This window comes from Anolis carolinensis, chromosome 5, assembly GCF_035594765.1.
Source record: "Anolis carolinensis isolate JA03-04 chromosome 5, rAnoCar3.1.pri, whole genome shotgun sequence".
NCBI lineage: Eukaryota > Metazoa > Chordata > Lepidosauria > Squamata > Dactyloidae > Anolis > Anolis carolinensis.
In genome coordinates, this window is record NC_085845.1 from 16,793,648 (window position 1) to 16,812,040 (window position 18,393).

General features: G+C 35.7%; 1 protein-coding gene across 5 annotated transcripts in view; it reads right to left on the bottom strand.

Annotated features, from left to right (window-relative positions):
- Positions 1-18,393, bottom strand: part of wdfy3 (WD repeat and FYVE domain containing 3) — a 156,980-nt gene that overhangs the window by 55,069 nt on the left and 83,518 nt on the right. For all 5 annotated transcript variants that reach the window (XM_062981749.1, XM_062981746.1, XM_062981748.1 and 2 more), the window contains 14 exons: positions 17,102-17,333; positions 15,996-16,096; positions 15,357-15,575; positions 14,400-14,581; positions 12,757-12,988; positions 11,855-12,015; positions 10,875-10,986; positions 9,690-9,880; positions 8,264-8,416; positions 7,000-7,073; positions 5,081-5,242; positions 3,809-3,903; positions 2,895-3,015; positions 1,835-2,052 (listed from right to left, as the gene is read on the bottom strand). In XM_062981749.1, the coding sequence (XP_062837819.1) occupies positions 1,835-2,052; positions 2,895-3,015; positions 3,809-3,903; positions 5,081-5,242; positions 7,000-7,073; positions 8,264-8,416; positions 9,690-9,880; positions 10,875-10,986; positions 11,855-12,015; positions 12,757-12,988; positions 14,400-14,581; positions 15,357-15,575; positions 15,996-16,096; positions 17,102-17,333 (2,253 nt within the window). The remainder of the gene's footprint in view (positions 1-1,834; positions 2,053-2,894; positions 3,016-3,808; positions 3,904-5,080; positions 5,243-6,999; positions 7,074-8,263; positions 8,417-9,689; positions 9,881-10,874; positions 10,987-11,854; positions 12,016-12,756; positions 12,989-14,399; positions 14,582-15,356; positions 15,576-15,995; positions 16,097-17,101; positions 17,334-18,393) is intronic.

The window sequence follows — 18,393 nt, forward strand, 5'->3', positions numbered from 1 at the left end:
AGTGAAATCCAAAAAGTTCAGTTAAGTTATATTTATAGCACCACTACTAAGAAAAGAAAGTCTTAAATAACAGTTCAGATTATTACCAATACACTATTAAATGGATAAAATCTATTTAAAGTCTCTGCTAATTAAAAAACCAAACATAAATTAATTTGGGGGGGGGGATATTTGTGAGTTCTTCTCAGCTGAGGAATTTTGTTTGCCCGTTACCCAAATGCCTTTTGGATTTTGCAGAGCACTGAGCAATAAGTTTTCCTAGAAATCATGGAGTTCACCAGATGCTGTTGGTGAACGAGGAGGAATGCTAAACAGCAACTTAGAGGGCTACATGAATCGCACACAAGTGCTAAGAGCTTCTCCCATTCAAAAAGAAGTTGTTCAGGTGTTCAATGGAGAAATCACATACAGTTTAGTCAACTCACATGTAAACAAATATATTCATAAGACAGGCAACAGGAAGAAAGTAATCCAATTTTCATACACCTTATAAGATTATGAAAGATTATTCTTTTTGCAACTGAATACCAAATGCCTATATAATGCAAAATGATTGCCTTCTTATTATTGGTCAGTGAAATGGTTATGTGAAAATACAAAACATAGACTTTGAAAGAGGGGGGTTGATCTTTAAAAATGGACAAGTTGCATACCTGCAACTGTACTTCTTCGAGTGTTAATCTGTGAATTTTACAGTGCATCATTTGGAAATGTCTAGAGCTTTTACACAAGGCAGTAACCCTATTCATCTTTAGTTGGACGGTGCACTTATTTTTGTGAGTCACAGAGACCAAGAAGAATTCTGCTTTTCTACCACAAACCTATTGCATTCTGATTTGAATGGCAGATACATTAAATTATTCTCTTAAGGTTCGAACATGTTGTTTTCCCTACTTTCAGCATTTCCCTGAAATAGTCACTACTTAACTTTTGTCCTGTGATCGCTAACTGTCATTTCTCATAAATAAGATTAATACAAAAATACTTTACTGAAGGACATAAAATGTCCTCCGCAATTCAAAGACGGTAATTATGTTATTACATTTCTATAGCCCTTGATGCGAAATGGCTCAATATCCTGTCCACTAATGTACTGTCCATTAGGAATCATCCATTTTATTAAGCAGACAATACAAACATAAGCCAATGTTTACGTCTCTCACTCCAAATTTGATGTTTACTCATTTGCTACTTCCCAAATATTCAGAGGGGCTTACTGACAGTTAAGTGGGTGTAAGTGGGTACAGCAGGGGTTTAATGACAGATAAGTGGGTGCAAGTGGGTACACTGGGATATTTCCTTTTTATTCAGACTTAAGCCATATTGCAATTCAGTGGGACATATTTCTAACAGATACACACACACACAATCATGTTATTTGTCATCCTCATGTCTTCTGAACTTGTAAGCTAGTAGGTCAGAACCATACATGGCTCTAAATATATACATTGCCATACATTTATTGAACTCAACAGGCTTATTTGTAATAGATAATGTCACAAGTTAGCTTAAATTCTGCAGATGTAGAATTTATGTAGCCTTAACAATACACACATTATAACTATGTTGGGTCAATAAGGCATACACAAAACATTCAACATTCACTGTGTGACTCAAATTGTCGACAATACAGTCTCATCTAATGGGACCTATAAATCAATATATTCCACAGGACTATCTGAAATGCTTTCTGTACATACATTTTGAGAAAGCAACTTTAAAAATCCATCTCAAGATTGAGAAAAATGTGACAGCAAAACTGTCTTTTTTATGTACCAGAACAACATCCAGAACAGAAAAGATACAGATTTAAGGGAATCATGAAGATTCATACCAAGCACTGTTCCAATCTTATTAGTCAATACAGAATCTGTTTGCTCAAGCCAGCCTCCACCAGTGAGGCCTTCCTTGAACTTGATGAGAATAGATGGATTGCTTAGCAGGACCACCAGAATCCTCATGGCAGCAGTCACTGTGGTTGGGTGCAAGTGCTCTTCCATAAAAAGCATAACCCAGTCAAAGCCCAGGGTCCGAACCAGTTCTTCACAGGATCTAAGTAACAATAAGGAGGAAATGATACAAAAATAGTAGTGTCAATCCAAACAGAAAGAGTAGGGTTTGTAGCATAACATTTTTAGAGAAGTTTTCAAATAATTTCTTCCCTTTTAAAATTAAACACAAGTTTAACCCAGCTGGTCCTATTCAAAGTTGAACACATCATCAGTTCTATATCTACTCCCCGAAACCTGATGAATCTCCAGTAGTAAAAGATGAGGGAAATACACATCTCTAGTTGGATTAAAGCCTCACTAAGTTCAATGAGGTTTACTCCAGGATATGTACAACTGGACACAGAAAGTGGGATTAAAATCAACATACAAGGATCCCTTTGCTCTCATCACAAGTAGAGCAATAATTTTTGAAGAGAAAAACTGAATTCTGGTTTGGATAGAAAATACCCTATGACCAGAATATGCTCTTCTCTTTATTTCCATAATTTTCCACACCATTAAACTGATAACAGAGCATGTGAATTTAACCTCCTATTACAAACAGTGCCTAAATATTTTCTTATTCTTCTCACATATCCACAACTTCTGAACATGGAAATCATATTACACAGGAGAAGTATCCATTCTCTTTCCTGTGTACTTTACAGTTCAACAATAGCTGGAGCAATACTACTTCCATCCTGCTCTACAATCAACAAATTCAAGGCTTGGCTTGTTTTGAAAGTGATATAATGTGTATGCATACAAAATAGGTATGAGTAGGACAAGAATAGTCTAGTTAGAGATAGTCTAATGAGAGTTTCAAGCACTCATATTTTATACTTAACCCATTGTCATTCCTAAAATATATTTTTCACCAAAATGTAAGGCAATTATACTTACTGCAAATTGACACTTGTCTTTTCTTTAGATGTGTATATAAGCTTAAGCAAGATGTCCAGCAATCGGTTTCTCAGAAGAATGAGATTTGCAGAAACAAGCCCTCCAAAATCCTCCTCTGTTCCTAAACACAAAATATATGACGAATTTATTCTGAAGCAAACAAGTACTCTATTATCTAAGATAATGTCAGTTTTCAACAAAACGTATAGATGTGTATAATGCATGTAAAAACACACATAATATGGCTAGTTTCAAATATTTTTCTGAAATTAATAAACATTATAAGGCTGAAACCTACTTAAACAGGATTTCTCCATATGAAATATTTTTCCCTGGAGTACAGAATTGAATGGAACCACAGACAGAAAAGAGAAGAGTTCATCAGTAAATTTGCAGTGAAGAGCAAATTGCATAAAAACTAATTCTACAAAGCAAGTCTGAATTGAAACGATTCTTCTGGGCAAAAATGAATAAGACACATTCCAGGCTTTGCAGGCATGATGGAGCTATTTCTAACCTATCCACCCATATTGTATCAAAACATTTAACCAACTTATTTACTGGACACTACCTGCAATTGTATTACTTTGTTTGGTAGACATTTCAAGACATGCCAATATAAGCTTTTTGGCACCTTTTGAGCAAAATCAAAAGAGATCACACATTTTCTACCACAATGACCAATTCACCTCACTTGGATCAAGATACATCTTTCACACATATTGATCATAAAGCATAATGAATAGAAAATACATAAGATATGAGCAACAGTACTTGAGTACATTACTACAAGATGACCATTCTAAAGTTAGAAACTATAAGTCTACTAAAAGAGAGGTGATCATCCATGGTAATGAGAGAACACGTCACAAGTGAGTTCTCCTTTTTCCACTATTTCCCTTGAACCTACTTACCAGTATCAAGCTTTTCTTCACTGATCATCTCCATGACTACAAATTTCTCACAGACTGCAAATGTAGGCAAAGTAGAAGAGATGAACTGTCCAAACCTTGAAGAATAGAGGGGGGAGAAATGGCATGCGTATGTGTGACAGATGGAGTTTAATTTGTTGTTTCTCGGTATCAACAGCAGAGTAAAAATAAATATTACTAAGAGGTGTTTTTTAAAAACGAAAATGTTCATACTGACATTTATTGGAGCTGCCTACTAAGCCTAACTCAGCCTACCCAGCCAGTTTTCATCATCAATTTTAAACTCACATCTTGGTTCCGCTATAATTTAAACATTGTTCTGTGCATTTTAATAAATGTATTTTGTAGAAATACATTTTAATATGTATATTTATTATAATGATTATGTGTTTTTAGTTATGTTGTACTCCACCTTTAGCCACAAGGAGAGGCAGATAAGAAATAAAATTATTATTAATAATATATGTAATAATAATAATAAATGTTAATGTGGGCTGTGATGGCGCAGTGGGTTGAACCACTGAGCTGCGGAACTTGCTGACCAAAAGGTCAGCAGTTTGAAAAGTCGGCAGTTCGAATGATGGGTGAGCTTCCATCATTAGTCCCAGCTTATGCCAATCTAGTGGTTCGAAAACATGCAAATTTGAATAGATCAAAAGGTATCGCTCCGGCCGGAAGGTAACGATGTTCCATGAAGTCATGCTGGCCCAATGCCAGCTCTTCGGCTTAGAAATGGACATGAGCACCACCCCCCAGAGTTGGATTTGACTAGACTTAATGTCAAAGGGAAACCTTTACCTTTACTAATATATGTAAAACAGTGGTCAATTTCAACCATATCTCAAATTGTTTATCCTGCATAACAAATACAGTTACGGATACTATCTAAAAAAATATGTGAATACTGTAAGTAGGGCAAGGGTGAGAGGAACACCACATCCAAATTACTTGTGAAATGGATTCTGACCAATTTAAGACTTGCGCAACCTGACATAGATCATTACATTTCAAAAGCATAAACAAGCTTATTAGGGATATTTATGTTTTCTAGGCCAATAAGATATAATCCTGCTTATTTTTAGGACAAAGATTCCTTCTCTTCCTCATGCATACTCATGCTCACATAAAAGAGCTTTATTTCTACGCAGGGGAAGTAAGGAGTAATGAAAAAGAAAGTGTGTTCTCACAGAAAGAGACATGCAACCACACCCTCTGGTATTTGCAGGAATAAACTCAAGAGTGAATCCATGGTACCTGAGTAGATCGTTGCTGCTGGGGAATCCTTGAAGCAAATAGCTCAGTACATTGCTAATAGCAGCAATTGTTGGTTGAGACAAAGACATATCGCGTAGAGTCAGCAACAGTTTCGGGATTAGCTGGAACTCCCTCATCAATTTTGCATTCTTTGCTGCCTCACTGAAAAAAGGGGAGACAGTTTAGTAAATAAGAAATTCTCATTGATTTGTGTACAGTCCCTTATATTATAACTTGTGTTTGAAAAATACCATGAGTCACTTCTGGAAAGCAATTCATACTCAAAAGGCACTAAATCAGAAGTAGATATGGCTAGGCACCTACAACAGGGTTGCAATCACATTATCTAATGATAATTTGACTTTTGAAATGAAATTACATCTATTTATCTTTATTAATCCTCTCCACCACAACTTTTTTTTCTAGAAGACATTCCAAGAAGGATGTCTACAAATTCACAAAATGATTGAAGATAAGCTGAGTTTTTCAACCCCCTTTTTGAGCTGAAAAAGCCTCCTTTGGCTTATAATGGGGTCGGGGTCAAGGTCAAGCTGGCAATGGAGCCTGGAGACCATTGCTTGCAATTGATTACATATTTTTCTCCCTTATCAGTGTGTTTATTTTTCCAAAGCCTCCCTCACTCTTAACCAAGGGAAATGTTTTGAAAAGGTTAAGGAGGGGAAGAGAGGCCTTGCAAGTCAGGAAGAAGAAAATACATATATCCGTTAATCTTATAAAAGCATTTTCCCCTGAAATATTTGTTAATCTCTCCTACAGATTCTCTATATATATATATATATATATATATATATATATATATATATATATATATATATATAGAGAGAGAGAGAGAGAGAGAGAGAGAGAGAGAGAGAGAGAGAGAGAGAGAGAGAGGCATTTCCCCTTGCAAGCTTTTGCAATCGCTGTGTACCTATATATCTGTATTTATCTATATACATTAATTTTATATATGATTTCCCCCCTCATAAGTTTGCAGGTCTTTGCAAATCCTATACACATATAGGATAGAGATTTCCATGTACCTGTATATCTATGTCTATATGTATAATTATTTTTATATATGAATTTTCCCCTCACATGTTTGCAAGTCTCTGCAAATCCTATATAAATATAATGATCTATATAAAGAGAGATGTCTAGATAGATAGATATAAATATAGATATATAGAGCTTGCAAATATAACATGGTGGAAATGCACACACACATATATATAGACATGTCCAGATATGAATACAGATATAAAGGCCTTTCAAATATTGCAGGGGAAATGCACACACACACACACATATAGCGAGAAAGATGTCTAGATAGATATAAACATAGGTATATGGGGCTTGCAAATATTGCAGGAGGGAAATGCACATATATAGAGAGGATTTACAAATGTTTCAGGGGGAACTGCATATGTGAAATTAATATATATAATTCTAGATTTATATCTAGCTCTGCATTGTTTATATAGGCATTGAATTTTTGCCTGTTACGGTTGGAAGCCAGCTGGAGTCCCCATGGGGAGATAAGACGGGATACAAATGTAGTTTTATTATTATTATAATAAAGTCATTCTTGATATCATATTGTTTTTGTTGACCCTGCCTTTCTACTTACAGAGCTAGTTTACTGTTTTTCTTTGAAATATGGTAAATATTCAAAAACATTTAATCTACAGATGCCTAAATATAATTTTATTGGTATCTATTTTTATTTTGAAATTTACCAGTAGCTGCTGCATTTCCCATCCTCGGCTAATACTTGAGTCAATAAGTTTTCCCAGTTTTTTGTGGTAAAATTAGATGCCTTGGATTATATTCAGATCTGCTTATACTCAAGTATATATGGTAGCTTATGAAATCATCTTACAAGTTTGTTCATAACACAAACTATGCTGTTGATTTACCTGGATTCAGTAAGAAGTTCAATGAAATGTTCAAATAATGAAAGATGAAGTTCGTAAGGTGCATGAAGCCATACCTACAATACAAAACATAAAATTTATGACTGTTATATGCTATTCAGTTTAGCCAAGTGACTGCATATAATCACAATGAAAGACAGTTGTTTCTGTATTAGTATTCCCTTCCCATTTTTCACAGCCCAAATTGTACTATCACAATATTTTAACAATTGTTCTTTTCTTTCCATACTAGATCAGTTGTCAAATCATTAATCCAACCATGACATCTCCAGAGAATTAACATTAAAGAACATGCAAAGGAATATTATACCTGAAAAGTAGTTAAAGATGACACAATGTAATGTTTTCATTATTCATTTATGTAAGAAATTGGTGTGATAATCTGTGGGCGTGAGGGAAATTACCATCTGATGTCAAAATAATATATACATTGAATAATCCCATAAAATTGATTAGCTCTCCAAAAACCACGAACACCAATACCTATAATATGTGGCTATAGCTCATATTGTACTGAACTATGAGAAAAATGTTCATTATTACAGTACAGAGCACAACAAAGAGAATAAGCGATTTAATTAATTTAAAAATTGCAAGCAGCAATACAGTAACAGGAGCGAGAACACCCTCTCATATCTGCAGTATTAGGAAGACACATTTGAGATAGTCTGAGTTAAATCCTACGCTATTTTGTGTGTGTGAAATCTACTTTTGCACCACACCTTTCTGGTTAAGTACTCCAACAACTTCCTAAGATTTTGATGGTATGTTTAGGACAGCCTGATCTACAACGCAGGGATGTGAAAGGTAAAGTTTGGGAGTCCTTGACAGGGCATCCTTCTTTCCTTATGCTTCATTAAAAACCAAATCCGATAAACAAATATTCTGTGCAAATTTACAACACAAAGCTTTCCACATTGCACTTTCCTATTAAAATAGCTACAAAGCATTCTCTGGAAGGAAAGGTGCTATTTTGTAAAGAGGATCAGTTTAAGCCTCACCTTCTGCATGAAACAAAATGGTGTTGTGTATTTTAGTAGCTTACATTACAATCAGTCCACATGATTAGTGATTCAGTTTCTCTCTGCATGGCAACTGCAAAAAGTACTGCACAGAATTTAAGGCACATGAAAAGTCCTTAAAAGCAATGTGTTTCAGTGGTGTTCTTTTTCTTTCAAGAAGCACAGTTGCCCTGGCTTTGTTAATAAGCCTAATAATTGTCAGCATTCACAGATGCCCCGAGTACCTCAAAGTCACAAAGTAGGTCCTGGAAGGCAGTTGAATTTGGAATAATTGATGTTTCATGCCCGCTGTCAACAGTCCCCACCAAGGAAAAGGTCAGGTGGAGAATGTGGCTGTTCAGAAGAGAGCGCTTCTTCTTTAAAAGCATTGCCAATAACTGAAACAAAAGGCATCAAAACAGGAACAATGAGTTCTAAGGATTTCCCCTCTTTTATAGTTCTCATGGCATTTTACAGACAAAAGATATATCAACCACAGTATATTCAAGGATTTTTTAAAAAGTTATCCCGTAGGGCAAAGCCATTCACATGGACATATTTTCTTCAATTCAGAGATCAAGTACACTCCTTTGTAGTGAACTGAATACCAAGAATGACAATGGAAGAGTGAAAAAGATGAAATTGGCATTAGCCCCAGAATAGCAGGCATTCTGAACTGAAGAGAGTATTCTTGGATTTCTGCTAGCTACTAGTTCCACATGGAATTCAGACTTGTCAAAAGAATTTATTCAAACTGCAATGGGTGAAAAGTAAAGCAACAGTGAGAGGCTTTTATAATTTAAACTTTGACTGTTCAAACAGATATAATAGGAAGTGAATCCAGGAAAGTGCAGGCAGCTGCATTTTAAAATACAAATTCTCAACATTTCTGAATTCATTACCTTGAGATTTCAAAATGTTTACTGAATGTTTCGTTATTAGAAGGAAATGATTTCTAAAGCTGATGTTCATGCCCCATGAATATTTATCTATTCCAAAATGACAGCATCTAGTTGCTTATGGAAATTGAACCAAATATAGTCAGAGCATCTCATAAAGTGGCCTCAGAGCAATTATGTATATGTCTGCACCATCAGTAATTAGGACTCCTACTGACTATATGTGTTTATAAGCCAAGGTGCAAATGGGCTATGAACACAATGGCATTTCCCCAGTCATATGGTACACATGAAAGCTCACTGCAGTGGACAGGATCTCAGATTTAAAACAGAGAAGAATTCACATGAAGAATACGGAAAAGCCCATTCCATTTGTCCAAACTAATTGGTAGGTTTTTAAATAATAGCCAAAGAAATCAAATGCCCTTCAACAAACACAGATGGTACAATGCCCTTGATTAGCCTAACAATAGAAGCTTCTCTTCATTTACTTCTCTTCGGGCTCCTGTGTGTTCTTCCTTTGATTTGACAGCTGATAAGAGACTCTGCTGAGCTAGCAGATGTCACAGATTTGACATGCTGACCACAGTATTTACTTTCACCATAAAGCTGTCCTTCTTGAAACTATTACAGGAAAGGCATCCTGCGGAAGCATGCAACTGATTTTAAGGTGAGATGTAAGATATTTCTTTTGTTGAAGTATGAATGCCTGCTAGTGCTAAATCATACACATGTTCAATCCATATGAGCGAGTGTTCAACTTCCCACTTACCTGGTAACCTTTGATTCTTTCCATTTCTTTGCTAGCCAGAGGGTTGCTCTTTACCACACACACAAGAGCCTTCACAGCAGCATAAAGCCCCTCTACATCTGATGCCATGGCTACCAGGCCAAGAATGGCAGCAGCTCCACCAATATACTGCAATGTAGTGGCAACAGGCTTAGGGACAAAAGTTCTTACACCTGAACATAAGGCGACAATAAAAGAAAATTAAAAATGTAATCAATGAGATAAAGTACAATGCACAGTTGCTTTAAAAAAAATTACACACTACTCCATTGCCCATTACAAAAATATGAAGAGAAATTAGCAAATGTGTATTAACAGTATATGTGCTACATTTTTATTACTAGTACTTTTTAATTACAATGAAAAATGATAACATCTCTGTGGTGAGTATAGCAGGTAAACAAGAAAATGAAATTTCAGTTGAAAGTCAAATTCCGCAATCTTAGCCAATATAAGGTAAGGGATGACGGGAGCAGCTGTTCAATAACACACATTCCCCTCCCTCCCTTAAACAGAAAAATAGTGAAGAGATTATTAAAAGGCCAGATGCAATTCAAGATGGGTGCAGATCCTTTCCAAATTAGTACTAAATGTTTTTCCCATTTCTGATAAAAAAAATGGGACTAGCAGCCCAATAACTAACACAATCACAACTAATACCTTTATGTGATTATTGAAAAATGCCCATATGCACCATCAAGTACACACTGTTCAGAAACGAGAGGGTCATATAGGAACATTCCAAGGACAAAAGAATTTTCCATTTCTGTATAGACAAAGTCTTAGGATCAATTACAAAACCAGTACTCTGGATACCAGGAATTGGCAAAAGTTGTTGAGAGGTATATAGTTCTTAGACCAGGGTGATTACTAAAGAAGTAACAGTTAAGCACGGCAGTAAGCATTCAGACATATATGTCAAACGATGTGAGATTACTTCCAATCTTGTGCAGTTATATATTTTATCTTGTGTAGAGGATGATATCACCACAATGAAAATCCAAAAGGCATGAATCAAATCAGAGAGAATTTGGAATAATTTAGATACACATAAGGATTCTCCATCACATGGAAGAAAGGAAATCATACACATCTCCATGCATACACATCTGTTAAATTGCACAAACACTGAAACTAAGCACATGGAAGAGCTGTATGTTATCTCACCCAAATATCCTATCAGAGCTGCACCAATTGTACGTGCAGGTCCATTCAGATGCCCTCCTGAATTGTGGAGCAGTTTCACTGGAGTGGCGTTCTCATGAGATGAAACAACCAACTAATTAAAATAAATAAAATGGATAAGTTAAAGAGTTTCAACAGAAATAATGCTTTATGCATTTCAGCAAAATGCCAGAACAATGATCAATTCTAACAACCAGGCTTTACGAACAATTAACTCACAAATTAAGGTGTAAGGATGTTAACATACAAAGTTTAATTCTGCTCAGATTACTGATCTGATCATTGTTGATACTTCTTGGTTGTTCAATTCAGGTTTAGTTAAACCCATAGTTCCAAGTTATGTTTAAAATTAGACTACAGATAGCATTTACCCACCCCGAGGGGGACGGGGACTAGTTCCAAATTCCATCAAAACCAATTTTGTGTTAATATTTCTAAATTTTCTAAACTGTTAATTCACCTGTTGCACTTCCAGCTTATATCAAAGGGAAACTGAAATCTCTCTTTCTATGTATACACACACATATATAGGTAGACTTTAGCTAGAATCTATAGTACCTTTGCACTAAGTAGGAATGTTTACAATACACTGGACTATATAGTTAGTTCTCACATTTGCAATGATAGGCTCAGTAGAAGGGGATGGAATTCAAGATTGGACAACCCATATACATCTAGCTAGGCAAGGATCTTTGTCTTGCTGTATAGGTTACAAGGACACACTTAGGAACTAACAAGTAAGACTATGTCAATATTAAATTATTCAGCCCCAATCTAGTCCCAAAATACAGACAGACATGGGCTCTAGTTCTATAACTAATCCAGCATAAGCAGTGCTCACTTCTGTATATGTAATATAGGATAAGGCCTCAATCTAAAGGTTTCTGGGACGCCCACAGCTACATGTTACACTATCTCTTAAATCATAAAACTAGTCAAATGCAAAAAGTGACCAAACCTACCTGCTTGGCTATCGCTTTACTGTCCAATTTGTTATAAACTTTTCTAATCCTTGCCACTGTCAGTGAGGAAACAGATAGTGCATAGAGACCAAAAGACACTTTCTCCTCTGGTAGCAATGATATTGGAGATGGACTGATACCTTCTGGTTTGGAATCTTTACCTTTAAAATAAGAAAATGCAACTCATTGTGATTGTGATCTGGTGCAATATAGCAGATAAGAAGACCCAAGAAGTGTTTAGGTAAAATTCTACAATAACTATGAAATTAAAGAAAGCCTTCACCCCTTCCTTTATTGCATTGCCAACTGGAATAATATATAAGTGGGAAGTTGACAAGGTTAGTCTATATTTTGCTAAAGAATCAACCTAAACACTAGAAGACAGGTGCATAGATATATATGAACTGAAAGACAATATCCTAATGCCAACACTTAGAAAGTGTTCTAAATCTTAAGATAAGGCAGAAAGAAGGCATCCAAATTTAAGAAGTGGAGAGGAGCTCTCAAAAAGTATACCAACTGAAGGCATTCAATTGGTTAATATATTTTGCTTTTAAGTTTTCCACATCACGTCAAAACAGCTAGTATCACAACATCTTATCTATTCAGATATCCTGTGAAGTTATTTATACTTAATGGGGAATGATCCCCAGCAAATACTCTAAGTACAGAAGAGGAGCCTAACTTGTCTTATGCACACAAGAAAGTTCCCCTTTTCTTTTTTCATTTATAGGCTATAAGTTATAATGGTTCCTGCAGTACACAAAAAGGGGACTCCTTCTCAAAATACTGTTGAATATTTGCATAAATATCAGAATTTTTATAGATTTGGAAAGGAATCTGTCACACTCTGAAACTTCCCTACATGTACACACATGCACACTATAATTAGTTTTACTTACATGGCATGTATACTGCTTGGAAGCTTCCCACATAGTTTGGTCCCAGTTCATAAACTGTGCTAACACTTGATGGGGGCAAGACATCTTCTAAGAAATGAGTTGGCCCCAAACGCCAAATGAGTGACGAGAGCTGGCGCTGGGCGGGTGGTGTGCCTATATAGGCATAAACTGTACTGACTACTGGTGGGTTAGCACAACTTGAACCACCAGGACTACTGTGAATATAGTGAAGCTGCAAATAAAAAACAGTGCTGATCAGAAAGATACATGATTTAGTATGCAAACTGTCAATTCACCTCACCATTAGTACAGGATCATCATGCATATTTTATAGAATATTTATTTATTTATATTACACTGGTTAATGACATCACTTTAATATTTGCCCCAAAACATTATTTCATTTATTAAAGCTGCCTTCCACATGTGCTGGTGTTAAGAGCACAGAGCCACTGTAAAAGTGAAAAAATGCAAAGAAAGAAATTGCTAATATTGGAAACCAACTCAGTCTAATGGATGATGATACATAACTTCATGTCTCTAGTGCAGAACTGAATTTCTAATTCTAGATGGTTCACTCTCCTTAAGATTGAAAGAGACAGTTTACTCTTTCTACTAACATGACTATTCTATAAACTGTACAGGGCTAGTCAAGTGGAAGAGATCCCCTGAGGGGGAAAAAGGTAACTTAAGTTTTCAAAAAGATAGAAAGTTACTACTGGGCAACTCATGTTCACCAGGATATAAAGTTCTGTCAGTAAAAATAATAAGCATAGCTTGATTTCTGTATGGAGACTCCATGGAGCATATGTATCAATTGTAAGTTTTTTTTTCCTTATTCTAGGTTATAGGTACATTTTGAGCAGCAAGTTCACAGAGAAATTCTATCCATGTGCATTTTAAATTTCCACCCTGTTTTTTGGCCTGTGTTTTTTATATGATTTATAATATATACATGCATATATTACATACACACACATACGCATGCACACACCTAAAATATGCACATTAAAATATTTTGAAACTGTTTTAAGATAGCATGTAGACGGGAGTAAAGGTTGCTTTCTTAAACTTAAAGTTATACCAGGGATGAGAAAGATGTAGCTTCAAGATGTTATTCGCCTACAGCTCTTATCATCTTTCCCTATTTGATATACAGGCTACAACTGATGGGAACTGTAGTCCAACAATATTGGGAGGGTTACACACAATGACTTAGTTATTTCCAAGTAATAAAAGAATCTCTGAACTTTTATAACAACACTTCCTCTGTGGCCACACCCTGAACTACTTTTGAAATACAATAAGAAGTTTCAAAATCAGTTGATCCTTTTCCACTGCCTATGCTGCCTAGGATGGATGGGAGTTGGAAGGCAATATAGCACTAATTCCTCAGTAGGAACACATGGCAATTATTTTAGATATGATCAACAAAGATGACAGCACAACCTCACTTCATATGAATGATAACATGAGCTCAGAATCAATTTAAGTCAATCAGTGTATCCCCACCGTAGATACAGAATGATACATATAGACATACAGGTCATATTGTACTGCAACTATAATAGCACTTTAGAGAGAGTTCACAGTACTTCGTATATATTATCAGTAAGGGTTAGAATGCCACAAAATCTACTTACTTTTACAGTATTAATAAGTTGCCCATCAATGTAGAGTGCAGCAGTGCTGTTTTTCAGCATGCCCTTGCTCATCACCAGAACCATATGATGCCACTGGCCTTCTACTATATGATCACCACAACGAAAACGAGCACAGCAAGGGAGGATCTCATAGCAAGAAGATTCTTCACCAAAGTCATCAACTGAAAGCAAAATAACACTTCAAAACATATGTTTCTGTTGCCAAGTTAATAATTCAGGGGAAAAAACTGTCTCTGCTCTGCATCAACTCCGGTTTAAATCCGAAATAGAAAGATATGCAACATCACAATGTAGTCTAACCTCAAAATTAATAATAAAGCTACAATTCACAAATAAAGAAACAGATGGAGCAAAAAATAATAGATCACACTATGTGTATATTTAGCACATGAAGTGAGTAGAGCAATGTTGATTGATTTTTAAAATCACTACCAACATCATGTTTAAGAACAGTAGATCACCTCCATGCAAAAAAGAAAGAAAATGATATGTCAGATTTTATTTACTGTGTAATAATTCAGAATGAAAGCATAATAATTAAGGAACTATTTAAGAGTAATTAAGTATATTTCTAGGTTTAATTTCAAAGTAATTTTCCTATTGCAACAAACACTGATCATACACAGCAGGAAGGAGCAAATTAACTCAAGCATTCTCTCCCTATTCCACTCCTGTGTGCAAGTTTGCCTGATTTGTTACAATCACCAATTCCTGTGATGCCTAAATTAGAAAATTGTAATTTTAGGGCACTTTACAGATCAGGATTGGAAGTTAGGAGTGCTAGATTACAGACACCCTAAATTACAGCTCAACGTCATCTATCAATCCATGAACCAAATAGTGGTTTGTTGGAGCAGGATCATTACATCTCAACCAAGCCTGACAAAAACTTAGAAAACATGTTGAACAATAAAAATAATATAGCAAGCTTCTTACCATAGTTTTGAAGAAGCTCTTCTTTTGTTGAAACAATCAATGACCGGTCTTTTACAGAAAGGACTATAGCTAGGCATATATAATGCTGTTCAGAACTGTTTGCTCGTCTTACAACAGTAAGGAGCCTGACTGGATGGTAACTTGGGGCTGTACTAAAATGTTCAACACAAAACCAACTTGAATAACTCAGACCAGATGGTGGTGGGAAAAGCCTTTCTCCTATGAGGAAAAAAAAGTAAATTATAGACCTAAAGAGAAACACACAAAGTAAGATCAAACACTCTTTCTGAAGTTTTTTCCCCACAATTCTGAATTCAGCTTGTCTGGATTAAGCTGTTCACATAGACAGTAGTTCTCAAACTGTGGGTTCCCAAGTGTTTGGCCTAGGATTTCTGGGAGTTGAAGGCCAAAACATCTGTGGACCCAAAAATTGAGAACCACTGAATAGAAGCATTACAAACTGCTGAGGGAGAAATCAATAATGCTTACTGATGTGATATGTATATTAGTGTATAGTACTGTAATTCCTTGTACGTGGAATTTGTTTACATGTATTTACAGACATTAAAAGTAAATCTCTGCTTTCATAATGCAGGAAAAGGCTCACAACAACCTCATACCACATCGACAAAGACTTACCAGTTCCAATTCCACTGACTACAGTGCCATCAATAAGACCTGTTGTAACTACATTGTTGGTAGGTGCATTGTGTGGCGCCAAACTTGGTAAGAATAAACAGCTGTTAAAGAAATATGAACAACAGAATAAAGAAGTCATCAACAGAATAAATGAATCCAGTTCTGTGTGATTAAATTGGACAAGATATGAAATTTATAACAGGAAAATAAATCATCATGTTTTACCGCAGCCTATATGCTGTTATAATATATGGTACCCAGGATGTTTGGACTACCCTGCATAGCTACAATTTCTTTTCTAAATATTCATCAAATAACATAGTCTTATGTATGTATTGGGAACCAAGAAGGTTAATCCATATTAATAGTAATGAAACTTGGGTTTGAGAAAAAATAGTGCAATAAAAAACAATGGGAGAATGCAAATTCCACAGAATGCACTTGCCCTCTTAACTACTGAACTAGCAATACACCTTAGGAACATGGTTCTTTTTATTATTTCTGAATAATAATAAATTTTGAGGAGATAATTCCTCACATAAATTATTTCAGTAAGAGAACTGCAGATTATCATAATGCTATATTATGCCATCAACTTCTACAAATTAAACCTCTTTACAGATCAGAGCATTACAACATCTAAGTATATTGGATAAGGCGGTTAAGAAAGCCAAGGATATATTCAATCAAACCAAATCAAAGAAGTCAAGATTATCCCATGATCACTGAACTGGTTTTCTAAAGCTATTAGTTAAAAAAAATATCTCCAAGTCAGATTCAACTCTCTGTAACTAAATCTTACTGCACTTGCAATACTTCAAAGCTATTCAAATGGGGTTTTCGGGCTAACCGAATCTTAATGCTACTTCTTTTACTAGAAAAACAACTTTTATGCACAAATACTTTATTTGCAAATGACTCAAAAAGCATATTTGTCCTAATGGCATGCTTATCTACTGAATTCATTAGCTGAAGAACAAGCATTGGATTAATGGCACCTCTTTCATAGTACAACCCATGGTTTTATAATTCAAACAGTTACAAAATCAGAACATGATTTTGAAACAAGGAGAGGACAAAAGATACAAGCCTTTACAAAATCTTACCCAAAACCTTCAAGTGATGTGTCAAATTCAATAAATGCCGGAGTAACAGATGATCCATGAAGTCTAATATCATGCGGGGTTGTCATGGAAACTAAACATTTCACCCTTGTCAGGGGTACGGTACTTCCTTCTGCTGGTTTTAAAAGGCTTTTACTTATCCTGTAGTGGTTGTCTTCATGTAAGCTGAACACACAATCAGTACCCAGGCCTTCCATTGATGTAATCATACTATCTATAGCAGAAGTGGAGAATCAGAAATATATAAATATATATACAGTGTTCCCTCACTTATTGCTGGAGTTAGGTTCTAGGACCACCCGCAATAAGTGAAAATCCGCTAAGTAGGGACACTATATTAATTTTAATATTTATACATTATTTTAGTAGTTATACACTATTCTAAGTCTTATCAACCAATCGTGTGTTGATAAATTGCCTCCCTCTCCTCCTGTTGCCGCTTGGGCTCCTTTTCTCTCCCTTCAACTTCTCCTTCCTCCCTTCCTTAGGCTGTAAATTGTAATTTTTTATGATTTATAATATTCTTTTAGAGTTTACTGAAAAACTATGAAACAGTGAATCCGTGAAAAGTGAACTGCAAAGTAGTGAGGGAACACTGTATATATATTAAAGTGAGACTCTAGAGCATACTAGCAACAAATACAAAAAGAAAAAAAAGAAAAAATCTCTCTCAACAAATTCAATTCAGTCTTCATGCTTGGCATTTTACACGGTAAATGTTACCAACAAAGGACTACGCCTGGTTGTGAATAAGGTTGAATCCACATTTAAAATAATGGCATATAAATCATTTGTTAGAACAATAAGATTCCTTTAAACTAATGCACCATAATTTGCAACCTGGGTCTCACACCAGATACAGTGTAGACATCTGCCCTTGCACTTTGCCATTCTGCTGCTGAATACGCATGTCCAGTGTGGAATACGCCTCACCACATTAAAACAGTGGATGTGGCCCTCAATGAGACATGCCACATTATCACAGGATGTTTACGCACTACACCGCTGGAGAAATTATACTATTTAACTGATACTGCACCACTACTTCCATCAGAAAGTATCAGCCAGTAATGAGAGCACCAAGGCGTTGAAATCTCCAGCCCATCCTCTGTTCGGATATCAGCCAGCATGCCAACGCCTTAAATCAAGAAATAGCTTTCTAAGATCTACAGAGATATTTGCAGAAACACTTCAGCAAGCAAGAGTCCAAAAGTGGCAGGTTGAAACCCAGAACCTCAATCAACGGCTGATACCAGGTGAGAAACTCCCTCTGA